This window comes from Pleurodeles waltl, chromosome 6 (genome assembly GCF_031143425.1).
Source record: "Pleurodeles waltl isolate 20211129_DDA chromosome 6, aPleWal1.hap1.20221129, whole genome shotgun sequence".
In the NCBI taxonomy this organism is placed as follows: domain Eukaryota; kingdom Metazoa; phylum Chordata; class Amphibia; order Caudata; family Salamandridae; genus Pleurodeles; species Pleurodeles waltl.
This window is the reverse complement of record NC_090445.1, coordinates 1678964681-1678978762: the sequence shown is the minus strand read 5'-3', so window position 1 is coordinate 1678978762 and position 14082 is coordinate 1678964681. Positions and strand designations below refer to the sequence as shown.

The window sequence follows — 14082 nt, the reverse complement described above, 5'->3', positions numbered from 1 at the left end:
GCAGGAGTTTGCTGGCTTTGAACTGGGCTTTATTCGTTAAGTGCTTTGGAAATTTCACGCAGATTCACCAAACAAAGCCAGAATTATTAGTGCAGTGGTTCCCATCTGTGGTCCGGGGACCCCTGGTGGCGTGCGAAGTCTCCTCAGGGGGTCCGCGACTGCTTAGACAACTAAATCAGATTAACAGATTAGGTCCCCAGTTTTCAGTAATAACTCATTGGGGGTCCCCGGATTCCAATAAGGATTTCAGTGGTGGTCCCTGGCTTTCAGTAATGATAAAGTGGGGGTCCACAGAGGTCAAAAGGTTGGGAACCACTGTATTAGTGAATAAAAACTATTAATGTTCCTCATTTCTCTTTGCCTGCGAACATTGAGGGAACCGTTCAAAACCTGACATAACCAACAGAATGCTAAAGGTCTGCCAAATTGTGTGCAGATACTTCAATTCCATTCATTGCTAATTGACTGCCAAACTTTAATTTAGATTCTTCAAACAGCTTTAAAAGCAAATGGAAGTTATCTTGCTCCCCATTTAACTATGCCATTTTTGATGGGCTGACACAAAATTTGGCAGACCAATCCTTCAAAGCTTCAGACAAGTTTTGTACTGAACAGTCAGACAGTGCCACTTTTTATCGGCATACAAAACTCTTTTTTGCTTCTCCTTTTTTGCACTAGGCCTTTCCTTGATGGATCTACATTAATTTGAAAATATCAAGAGCTATCTCAAAATCCTGTCTGCCATAATTCTTGCATATTCGTCAAATGCTGTAAAAGCAAATTGGCTTTTGCAACCGACAAGATGCACAAACGTTTTAACCCTTTCACACCCCCAACACTTTTTAAAAACACTAATATCTCAAAGACTACTGGACAGATTTACAACAACCCTTGAAAAGCACACTTCCTGAGCACAGTTCTACTATCTTGCCAAGTTTGCTGTATACTTGTTCAGCGGTTTTTGCTGTAGCTGTGAGCACAATTCCTTGGTTACCTAAAAATGGAAAGTGTGCATGTTCACTGTTGTTGGCTTGGTCTCTGGGTTTGGACCTTTATATTCCTGAGTACCTCTATAGGTTTGCCTGGGTGATATTGGCTGAGTTTAGGAAAATCTGATGTATATTTCTGAAGGGGACATATTCAAAGTATTCCTCTATTGTTGAGTTGCCTAAATGAAGAATCACAATACTATTAACTTCCTTTTCAGCCACATTTTGTACAGCTTTTGCCAGCTTTACCCACCACTCCCCACAGTAAAAAGCAGTTCATGCAAAGTTGTTAATACATTTTATGCCATTCCATTACTACACAATAAAAATCATGCACTATTAAGACGGTCACAGCCGCCGTACGGTAAAGGTCCCCGCAAAGCGAAACGAGCGCCACATATTTCTGGACAAAACTTCATGCAAGAAATGTCAATCAACAGCAACAGAAGTGGAGACTCCATCCAGCCCAGCTCTGAGGATGTCATGCAGGGAAGTTCTGCCATGCATTATTCTCGTTATAAATCAGGGTTATTGAGTTTAATGGAAAGATACTCAGAAAGGAGGACAGAAGCCTGATTCAGTGTGGATGAGAGAGGTAAAGGTGAGAAGTAAGGAGCGAAGTGCCCCCCTTAAAACAAGAGTTGGAACCCCTGAAATCATCCGCATTAATCCTTACTAACACTACACATCTCTGATTCTTACAACAAAATCAAAGTTCCATAAAATACAAATAACTGTTCAAGTAACAAAACATATTTATAGATGTCAATTCTTTTTAAAGTTAGCAGCAAGGTAGGAACATTTTAAAGATGAAAGTCGATCATCTATCTAAATTCGCAACAATTACATTATTTTCATAACTTTTTCAGCAAAATATTTTATTTTGAATGAATAAAATGGTTTAGTTATCCATTTTGTTGTTGGGGTTGGCAAATGATCACAAGGATGATTCCCTGTTGCCCTTCCCTGAAAAAAAAGTTATATACATCTAGCACTTATTAAAATGCACCCAGTAGTAGGGCTGAATGAATCGGCATGAAGTTGTTGAACACACATTTATTTCATGGTTGAAGTTCTTTCGCTGTTAACAGACTAACAAAAGCCATACATTTTCCTCAACAGAATATTTTAGGTACATGGTCCTGACTTTTTTGCTTGGTTGTTGTACCTTATCTCACTAGGCCCCACAGATGGTCCCAAAGAAGCAGGGGGAACATGATGTCTCAGGGGTTTGGAAGAAGTGCAAGATCCCAGTTGTGGGGCTGAGATTCTCTCAGCTTTGAGGTGGCGGGGATACATTCTGTATCATTGACGCTGTGGATCATAGTACAGTGCTGGACTAGACAACTACAATGACATTAGAGGCTATTGATAGGGTGATTGATTGATTGATACAATCGCTGGCTGCTCGGATACAGTTTAAGCCTTGTTATTGTTCTGGCACTGCTGTGGTATGCTCTCTACTCTGATGGGAGTTTTTTTAATAAGGTGATAGGTTGTCATGTTACATCAATGTGAACTAGTTTGAGTGGCCATTTTGCAACATTTTGACATAGAGGTGTAGAATACTTTGGCACACTCTCACCACATGGATAGGGGATTCAGGCTCAGCTTGGATACACCAAATGAATAGAATGTCTCAAATACATACACAACACTGCCACATTGTGGAAATGTCATGATAATATTTTGGGGTATTCTGTGTAAAGTAATGTTATGGTACATGGATGGGTAATTTTGGCAAGAATTGTCCACAAATTTGTATTTCAGATTTTCTGCTACAATTACATGCATTGTCCAGGCTGACATGTTAAAGGTAAAATACTCAATTCTAAATGATGCTAGAATGCTGCATGTTCTCACTTATTTGTTTGAACTTATTCACCCACCCATACTAGCTAGACCCCAGTTCTGTCTTTGTAATGCTTTGTTTCTATTTCCGTAATATAAAAACTCTTTTGAGTTAGTTGAACTGGGAGAAAAGGTTCTGCACTAAATTTGCTATAGTTTGGCCTTCAGATTTACTTAAAAGTGATAGAGAAGATCAAAGTGTTTCTGTGACAATACGGAGGGCTGCCAGTTTACTGTACCTCACAACGGCTCCCAGTGAAGCTGCCGTTACATACACACTTGTACTTGTTGATGGAGTCCTGGCAGGTTCCACCGTTCAAACATGGGCTTGAGTTGCACTCGTCGATGTTGACCTCACAGCTGGAAGAAAACAAGCAGTAACTTATGAATAACATTTCTGTATCCAGGTAACATGTTTGTGTAATCTATTGGCTTCTTTCCAGACACTTTTGTGGATGAATTAATCACAAAAGCCGGTGGGAGCACCACCCACAATCCTGCCATTTTATGTTTCTCCTCACAGAATCTAGCTGGTTGACCAGAGTAGATCCTCCAAAATAACAACCTATTCTCCACATCTCTTGCCCCATCATGTCCATGACATAGCTACCACCCTCACTTCAAAACCTCCTCATGTCCATCCAGAACATCTTCATGTCTTCACAAACTCCTGTCCCACTTTCATAAACTCCTTTTTGATTCACATTAATGTCTCTTTCAGAATTTGGGCTTGCTATATCCCCCATCATATTCCATCTCTCTTTTACTTGAAATGAATTGGCCATATCTGATCCCACCAAACACAGCTGGAGTTGGCCACAAACGAGGATTTCTGTCCACCTCAAAAAGGCAAAAGGTCATTGTCAGTGCAAGTGAAGTGCTCAACTATCATGAAATTGATGTATTTCTTACATGCTACATTTGTATGCTCCTGGGGACCCGGTGTTAAAGCCAACTAGAGCCTTCTCCCTCAGAAGGCTTTCTGTATGGTGCTAAAGATCTTGACTGAAATTCTCTGCTCTGATGAGAGCTAGTAGAGATGCTTACAGCATCTGGTCCCACAATCTCCCTTTCTGAGTTAACTGCCCTTCCCTACATTTCTTTTAAATTTCATAGTCAGTGTTTCGAGTTTGAAGTCAAAATACAGACCGCAAAAATAACTTCTGCTAAAACATAGATTTAATATGATATCATATGATATATGCTAGGGCTGGCTTAACGTACAATTCTAACTCCAGATCTGGAACTCCAGTCCAAGCGCAGTATCAGCCAGGAGACATGGTGTATATTGAGTAACAGTAAATTTAGGTAGAAGCTGAAACATATGTAAGGTGATATTTATATATAATTGAGACATTGATATTACAGATTATGGAGTTTGTTTTTGCAAAAGTTGTTTTCACAGGCTACAATTTCTTTGGACAGCATGAACAGATTGTGCTATGGTAGTCAACACAACAGAGATTCATGGTCTTGATGAAATATCTGCATTGATTTGATTGGACTAACAGAACAAAGAGGGTGTCGATGAGATGTCGGTATTGATTTAATTGGACTAACACAACAGAGATTAATGGTCTCGATGAGATATCTGCACTGTTTTCATGGCATTAGAGTGAAAATCTTCCTTCTTTTTAGCTGGTAGTTCTTTCACCATCCTACTAACGTTAGACGATAAGGCCAGTGTGCTATCATACTGCAAATCATGCTGCTCTCGTCATGTGTAGGCTGGACCTCCAATCCGATCTCTCTCTCTCTCTTTTAATGATTTCTGCTCTCTCTCCAATGATGAAGCATTAGTTGTGGGATTTGTGACTGGATTATCAGGGACGTGTAACTCATTGCACCAGTAAACACTTGCTGATTATATGCTAAAACCATAATAATTATATCACATATCCATCAAAGACATGCTTGTGGCATTTCTTTGATGGAAATATGATGTAGTTACTGTGGAGTATAAATGAGAATTCCTTCCTCATTTCACAAAACATCCACTGCTTTTTTTTTTTTTTTAAATACATTTCCAATGCAAGATAAAACACATTTTTATTGAGCTCTGTGGGCGTTAGTGACAGTTATCAATCTGAATGTTGACTCGGCTGCACCAGAATACCTGTTTTTGATGCCACAGTCGAAAATAATAAGTGTTAAAAAAACAAGCAAAAGTCCCAAAAAATCATGGAAGCAACCACGTGTGTGACAGAGGTGTAATATGGTAAAGACATATTAAACATATTAAGGATGTGCACAGAATGACAGGTAAATGCACTGAGCAGCTTCCAGCAGGTGTATAGGAGGAAATGTCCGTAGCCCAAGTCAAAGAAGGACTTGGCCAGACACCAGAGAGTGAAGCTAACATGAGCAATAAAACATGGCTGCAACCTAGATTGAAATTGCAGTGTTAAAAAGAGTCTGGGCATTTTGGTAACCAGCCATGGACGTGCAAACTCTCAGGTGCATATCCTTGTGCAACCACAAACTGCAACACAATTGACAAATGTAAAATAGTTAGACTTTGATCTAATCCACCCAGTTACCCTGTATCTCAGGATTCTGATCTAATCCACCCAGTCACCCGGTATCTCAGCATTCTGATCTAATCCACCCAGTTACCCGGTATCTCAGCATTCTGATCTAATCCACCCAGTTACCCTGTATCTCAGGATTCTGATCTAATCCACCCAGTTACCCTGTATCTCAGGATTCTGATCTAATCCACCCAGTTACCCGGTATCTCAGGATTCTGATCTAATCCACCCAGTCACCCGGTATCTCAGCATTCTGATCTAATCCACCCAGTCACCCGGTATCTCAGCATTCTGATCTAATCCACCCAGTCACCCTGTATCTCAGCATTCTGATCTAATCCACCCAGCTACCCTGTATCTCAGCATTCCGATCTAATCCACCCAGCTACCCTGTATCTCAGGATTCCGATCTAATCCACCCAGCTACCCTGTATCTCAGGATTCTGATCTAATCCACCCAGCTACCCTGTATCTCAGGATTCTGATCTAATCCACTCAGTTACCCTGTATCTCAGGATTCTGATCTAATCCACCCAGTTACCCTGTATCTCAGCATTCTGATCTAATCCACCCAGTTACCCTGTATCTCAGCATTCTGATCTAATCCACCCAGTCACCCGGTATCTCAGCATTCTGATCTAATCCACCCAGTCACCCTGTATCTCAGCATTCTGATCTAATCCACCCAGCTACCCTGTATCTCAGCATTCCGATCTAATCCACCCAGCTACCCTGTATCTCAGGATTCCGATCTAATCCACCCAGCTACCCTGTATCTCAGGATTCTGATCTAATCCACTCAGTTACCCTGTATCTCAGGATTCTGATCTAATCCACCCAGTTACCCTGTATCTCAGGATTCTGATCTAATCCACCCAGTCACCCGGTATCTCAGCATTCTGATCTAATCCACCCAGTTACCCTGTATCTCAGCAGTCTGATCTAATCCACCCAGTCACCCGGTATCTCAGCATTCTGATCTAATCCACCCAGTTACCCTGTATCTCAGGATTCTGAAGCCACTCAACTTCTGTGTTTTAGTTCATCAGTTATTAACCACAGAATATTTGTCTGAACGGCGAATGTCCAGTTAGGAATAAAATAATGTTGTTCACGTACTTCCTTCCCGTGAAGCCGGCCTTACACGTGCAGTTTGCCCCCCATATCCCACTGGTGCATTTGCCTTCGTTTAGACAGGTGAAGTTTTTATCGCACTGGTCTGGCGGGTATGCCCATCTGAAAACAGCAAAAAGAAATCGCAATGAAAATCGATTAGAGAAACCATCTTAAACAGCACATCAAACAAACACCACTTCTCGGAATCAGTTTTGAGAGTAGGCCAAAAGAATGAATTCCATTTAGTTTTAAAGAACTTCTGCTCTGTTCATGACTAGATGATCCTTTCTGGTTTGCTATCATATGAGCATGTGCCTGCCTCTTTCTAGAGCTTTTAAGTTATGAATCCAGCCCAACTCAGGGTTCTTTGTCTTTTCAGGGGTAGAAGTGATGGGATCAGCAACCTTGTCTGACACGCTCTGGCTGAATCACCCTACACATATATTATTGTAGAAAGGCGTTAAACTCAGCTAGAAGAAAATACAACTGGCGCTCCTTCCCTCACAATATCCACATTTGAAATGTATTTGTGGAGTAAAATTAATCTTATCAATAAGAGATTAGTATATTTTGGCAGTACATTCAATATTTTGATTCACTTTTTTGAAGTTATCTCTGAGTTATATGCACATGTATGTTGCGTCACGTTGGCTGATTACTAGCTGTTTGCAGCTCTCACACAGTCAACTGTGCTCCTAAACACATCTACAAATTACAGATGTTCTGGATACATCTACAAATTACAGATGTTCTGGACGCTCTTATGGAGTTATGACTTGAAGTACAGTGGCAAAATTCTCTAGGGTAACAGTGCTGATTTCCGAAGTACTACAACAGGCAGACGTTAGCCACTGGGCTATAAATATGGATTGAAATTTTAATTTATTTTTATAAGGTTTGTTAACACGACTTTAAGAAATAAAGCATCATTTTCTGTGGAATTGTGCCATTTCTGCAGTAGTGCATCTGGCTGACATTAGCCACGATATGCTGTGCACTCCCCCTCCATGCTCTTCACAGCCCGTGGCCCCATCCCTTCTACAAGAAAACTGTAATAAACAGAGATTATTAAAGTTTTCCTGTAAAAGCTTTGCAGCTGCTGGCGGGGGAGCCGCCCCTGTCTATAAGTGAGGGGGTTAACAAAAATGGAGGAACTCACATTTTGCAACTGTTGCTTTTAAGAAATGTACATTAGGGTGCTTAATTTACTTTGCTTAACCCTTAAAGGTCTATGATTTAACTATCCATGTGCAGGGTGTAAACGATTTGTTTAACAATTTCACCTTTACTTTGGACTTTGCAGTTATTGTTATTAATTCCATAGAGAGTTGGGTTGATGTATCAACTTGATAGGATATTAGGGATGGTCTGTGGCTAACTTGGCCTGTCGTATACCTAGGGAACTATTTTAAGATGCTTGCGTTCATATCTATGTTGAATAGCCCCTTTCTAGCAAATGGCTGCATACTTAAAGTAGTTGTATTGATTTCAAAGACTCCTGCAGTCACAATGAAGGGCAAGACAATGGCTAATTTGTTAATCCACTCTAAATTACGAACACAAAAAAAGGCCAGTGATTCAATCCAGTTAACACCAGAATCAAGCCAGTGGCTAGCTACCTACTTAATCAGCCATTATCAGGACTAAAGGACTGGTCAGTGATTTATGGCAGCCAATAAAAGGCTCATTGAGATCTGTTGGGTCAGTTTAAGGATGTAGGAGCTGACCAGCTGTGAAGTCCAGTTGTTACTGCAATCGAGAAGTTGGGCAGCTCTTCAGAGATGTCAGTCACAGAGTCATATTGAATAGGAGCTGCTTAAGCTGATCAATTACAGAATCAAAAAGACGGACTACTTTTCAATCCAGTAGCAGGAGCAGGAAGATTGATAGCCACTTGAGCCAGTCAATTACAGAGTCAAAGTTATGAGCTGTGACATAATGTAGGCAAAGACATGATCACAGGGACTGTCATCTAATTAACCAAGGAGATAAAACAATACAACCATCCATGTAATAAAGGCAATAAACGAATGGTAGAAATAGCCGCCCATTTATCCGTGCCCATTCAGAGTAGGGAGAGGACCAGTAGGCAATAGTCGGTTGTTTACATCGGAAAGTAACGGAGCCATTTAAGGCAGCCATCATTGGGTCCAGACGATGGACCGCTTTTGAGTCCATTCCAAATAGGGTAACGACATTGGGCGGTTCAGGTTAGCAGTGTCAATTCGCGAGAGCATTTAGGAGTACGGAAACTAGTACTGCAGGGCCACTTTTTTACGCACATGTATACGCCTTTGCGAATCTGCCAACGAATGTCCAACACTCTATCACTAAGGTAGTCCTTTCTGTGTGTACTAATGGTATATTAATGCAACATGGCTGGTCCCATTTCAGATATTTTGAGGCCATTTCACAAAGGCATAGATGAGCGTATATACCCACTACAGGAGTGCTACTTTACGCGCTCTAAACTGCCTTTGGGAGTTGTCTCCATCATGTTTATATATGATTATGTAATGATTACTCCTATTTTTTGGGTTGCTACTGTATAGCACTGTGAATAATAATATCTTCCTTTAACCATTTCATTTTAATAAACTTTATTCCTACCAGGACTCATGCCTGTCAATTTAGTCTACTGGAAGATCTGAATAATGGGCACCTAACCTCCTGTTTTCAATCTAGTCAGTAACAGGATCACAGAGAGATAACTAGCTCGTTAAAGAAGGGATTATTATTGGATTTATGCAGCTTTCCATTGCACAATTTCCCTTGTACACGTTACCTGGACTTGTATCGATACAGAAGAGTAGGCAAACATGGACTGTTTATAACAAAATTAGCATTGTATGTTTCAAAGAATAATTCATTCAATATATCCAAACCTACTGGCAGTGAGTCCCGGCGAAGGCCGACGTGCATTTGCACGAGTAGGTGTTAATTCCATCGATGCACGTCCCTCCATTCAGGCACTGTTGGTGTTGGCAGTCATCGACGTCTGTTTCACAGTTCTGACCGGTGTACCCCGGAGGACACACACAATGGTACTCTCCCTCCAGGTCTACACAGTGGCCCTGGACACAGGGGCTGGATTTGCAGTCATCAACATTGGATTCACACTGAGGCCCTTCCCATGCAGGTGGGCAGACACAGCTGAAAGAATTAAATAGGTCCTGGCATTTCCCATTATGTGAGCAAGGATTCGCCAAACAGACATCCGCCCCCCAACAACCCAGAGGAACAACTCCAAGACTGCTTATCACAAACTGATCCCGCTGTGGGAAACTCTGGTCTTCAACGAATGGAAGATGAATTCCACTGATGTCGATGTGCCCTAGGCAGCCTGTGAAATTCTCCGCCAGGAATATAGAAACTTTATTTTGCAGGAAATTCAGGTTCCCAGCACTCCCCTGAAGAGAAAGATTCTTAACGCTGTCCAAGTGTGCGAACCATCCAGAAGAAAAAGCTGTTGCGTCTTCCATGGACAGAACCAAATGGTGCCAAAGAGCGTCTGAGACTGGGGTCTCGCTCTTGAAGGTGATGCCTTCGATACTGTTACCACTCAAAATGTTTACAAGCAAGAAGTTGTTCTCAATACTGATATGTATTGAGTCTACTCCGCGTGCTGCATGCAACAAAATAGCGTTGTCGTCTCTTGTTCTGAAACTCAGAGAGATGCTTGTGAGATCCTTCTCGATGGGGGTTTTCGGTGTATACTCAAGCACACTGGTTTCTTGGAATGTTGCATTTGCTAGACCTGTGAGAAAAAGAAAGGTTTCTATTACATTATTAATTTATTGTAAAGATTTTTGGACACAGAGCACTGGATGGAGTGAGGGTTATTAATAAGTAGTGAAAGTTTCTCCATTTAAATTCATGATGTAAGTTCGCCTCAGACATAGTCGTACAAGCTTCTAGACAAATAAGACGCGCAGTACTCACACGTGTATCCTCCTAGAACATTCAGACACTCCGTCGCAATGGGGCACGGGCTGTTCTCACACCAAACCAGCTCTTCGCAGGTTTTGCCAGTGTATTTAGTTGTACAACTGCAACTGAAATCATTCCAGGTGACCGTGCATGTCCCACCATTTTTACAAGGTTCAGACTAAAAAGTAAAGAAATATATGTTTCTCATTTATCTGTGCATATATTGTTTTTCTTTTCTTTGGCAAAGTTCATTTAGAAACATTCTGCTCTTACCTTGGGTGAAGACAATCATTAAAGATTTCAAACCCAGAATTACAGTCTACAGATTGTGTAAAACCAGGAGGAGGAGTTTAGATAGCTGAGATAAAACGCTTTGCAAATAAAAAGACCGGGAATATGTAGGCAAAAAGTTAATTGCTTCTTTAGTTATGGAGAGATGCACTGAAAATGTAACATTAAATTGCACAGAACATTAAAATGAATTTGCACTTTGACTTAGGAGTAGCCAAAATGTGTTGGGGTTGTGTATCCACCTATATATTGAGGGACAGATCTAATCATACTTTCCTTGTATGTAGTACTTGAAATGGAAAAACATAAGTATCAGAGCACCTGCTTGTTTCTGAGAAGTGCCGGTACTCTCTAATTAAAAGTATTATGTTTTTCCTGAGAAGTGCAGGTGCTCTCCATCTCAAAATAAATAAGTGCTGGTACTAAGTACCGGTCAGTACTGGCCCATTTAAAGCACTACTTGTAGGAGGTCTTCGCATTGCAGTCTGTGGCATCTTGGTATTTTCTGTGTTGGTTCATCCCTGGCCAAGGTTTCCCCTCTGACCATTATCATAATGGTCCCTCCCACCAAGATTCCAGGAGGAGAGCTCTGACTGTCGCCAGAAGATCTGAGGGTGACCATCTCCCCACAGTCCCAGATGCAGGGCTATCAGAGGTGATTACCGGGTGCATGATGACCTAGGCATCAAGCTCTCCAGGTCATAGCGGTCCTTCAGTGAGAGATAGTAATAGATTTTCCTCCGTACCCAAGCCTGCGGTTCATTAATAATGAAGCAGCATTGATCCTGGCACTAGAGGACACCAGATGCCATGGTTTCTCTTTATTAATAACAGGTGCTAATGCCACCTAAGAAAAACAGAAGACGTACCCAGAGGGCTCTGCACTGTTTTGGCCTCAGGCCTCACAATAAATTCTGAAGAGCTGCCCATTTGAGGTGTAGGACAGTAACTTGATGAAGGCTTCGTAATGCCTGACAGAATTAAAAGGCAGGGGTAATGTTCAAGGGGTCAACACCAACCTCTCTGCAGCAAGAGGCAGAAGCCAACATCCATCTAGGAATTATCCAAATGCACTAAAAATAAAAGGGGCTGGGTAACAAGAAAACCAAATTTCAGAAAGTCTGACATTCAAAAAGGGCAGAGTGAGTTGGTGGTCAGCTAGGGCAAAGCTGGGGACTAGGTAAAGCCTCTAGCTTCTACTCCAAATACAGGAACTGACAGAGGAGGTGGGCTTCCAAGTTTTTTGAGAAAATATCAATATATTTTTGATTCTTCTTTGTTTTACTTGTGGTCGAATTAAAAAATATCTGGAGGTTTGCTGACATTTCCTGGTGCGTCTAAGTATTTATAGTGCTAACTCCTCCCGGTGACTATTGCTTGATCCAGGATGACTGAGGAGGAAATCAAGGACAATCACCAGTATGTGTGTGGGTGGCATTACTTTATGAGGGTGGGGGAGGCAGTGGAGGGTGTAGTACTGGATGCTGGGCGGTGCTTAGACCGGTACTGGGCCATCCAGGAAGCTTTGTTGCTGGAGGGGATGAGCTGGGAGCAGGAGATGAAGGATGGGTACCGAATGATGGGAGTTCAACTCCCTTCCATTACCTTTAGCTTTCCCCAGCAGCAGTAGGACATTTTTCATGCCTGAGGAGGAATGCTGACACCACCACAATTAAATTTTTCTTTTTTTTTGCTTTTCAAACTTCAAGAGGTTTGGACAGTGGAAATTCTGGAAATGGTAACAAAATATGGGCCTGATTTACACTTTTTTTGCGCCGCATTTGCGTCATTTTTGACGCAAAAGCGGCACAAACTTACAAAATTCAATTATATTTTGTAAGTTTGCACCGTTTTTGCATCCAAAAATTACGCAAATGCGGCGCTGAAAAAGTATAAATCAGGCCCTATGTTTGTTGTCATGCCGAATCCAATACTTTGCAACCTCTCACTCCCTAAATGTATTCAATTTTCATTTTCCTCCATGAGTTAGCATGTTAAGAAATATATTCACTGTGAACTTGCAATTGATCAAGGAGAGATGAGTGCACAAAACCGCAAATGCCCTTTACACACCTTACTCAAAACCCAAGATGAGGGCTCAGGATGTTTTGTTTTGGACATATTTTACCGTAGTTATGTTTACATTTTCTTGTGCTTCTTTTCTATCTTTTCGGCTGTGTTGATTTGTCTAAAAGGCAGAAAACCCCATCATTTCTTTAATGGTCAGTTCCTCCTGCCTGGGCCTGTGGTCGTTCAGACAAGCTGATGTTATATTCTGCAGCTAATCAAGTATGAAGCATATACTGTTGGCTTGGTGTCTCAACATGTGAAAAAGCAAACAGTGTCAATCTCGATGGCAGTGACAGATCATAAAAAACTCAAACCCTAAAAGTGAGTAAGTTAAGGTGAAAAACACACCCAGCCAATTCCTAATATTACACATTTTTTGCTTTTTTAAGCACTCCAATGTTCTGTATATCTACTCATTGATCCATGTTATGTATGATGTGGTTGTATGAAGGACTCATGCATTCCTGAACCACAAATGCCTTAAGAATGTGGTCACAACAATGACCGCCTCTTTAACGCACATTCGTTTACCACGCATGCCGTTAAAACGAATTTCGTTGTAAATGCATGTTTAGTGAAGGAACATGCGTTGTAAATTTTTCCCTGCCCTGGCCCCTTACACCTGATACCATACTCTGCAATCCACCCCACCCCTTAATACTGCCCCTTCAGCCCTGTCCTGAGCCCTACACCCCCCACCCTGAGCCCTAAAAGTAACCCCACCCTGCCTTGAAACTACTCCCACCCCAACCCTGAACCTTAAAACCTACCCCACCCTGTCTGAAAAACTACCCCGAACCCACACCGCTGCCCTGAACCCTAAAACCTACTCCACCCTGTCTGAAAAACTACCCCGAACCCACACCGCTTCCCTGAACCCTAAAACCTACCCCACCCTGTCCGAAAAACTACCCTGAACCCACACCGCTGCCCTGAACCCCTAAAACCTACCCCACCTTGTCCGAAAAACTACCCCGAACCCACACCGCTGCCCTGAACCCTAAAACCTACTCCACCCTGTCTTTAAAACTACCCTGATCCCCCCCCCCCGCCCTGAACTCTAAAAGCTACCCCGCCCTGTCCTAAAACCTACCCGGACCGCCCCCCCGGCTCTGCCCTGAACCCTAACACCTACCTACGCTGTGACCAATCAGACCATAAACACTATCACTTTATGAATCTACAAACTGATTATTTTCACACTGCTTTACAATATTCCTAGACCCTCGTGAGGATGGTCTGCTGTAAGTTAAATTAATATTCATAAGATGCTCATGAACAGCGCAACGGCACCCACCGGGTCC

At 41.9% G+C, this 14082-nt stretch overlaps 1 protein-coding gene across 1 annotated transcript in view; it reads right to left on the bottom strand.

Moving 5' to 3' along the window:
• Nucleotides 1-14082, bottom strand: part of CRB2 (crumbs cell polarity complex component 2) — a 264482-nt gene that overhangs the window by 18424 nt on the left and 231976 nt on the right. The window contains exons 9-12 of the mRNA XM_069241708.1: nt 10430-10595; nt 9377-10244; nt 6491-6607; nt 3080-3200 (exon numbers count right to left, since the gene is read on the bottom strand). Of these exons, the coding sequence (XP_069097809.1) occupies nt 3080-3200; nt 6491-6607; nt 9377-10244; nt 10430-10595 (1272 nt within the window). The remainder of the gene's footprint in view (nt 1-3079; nt 3201-6490; nt 6608-9376; nt 10245-10429; nt 10596-14082) is intronic.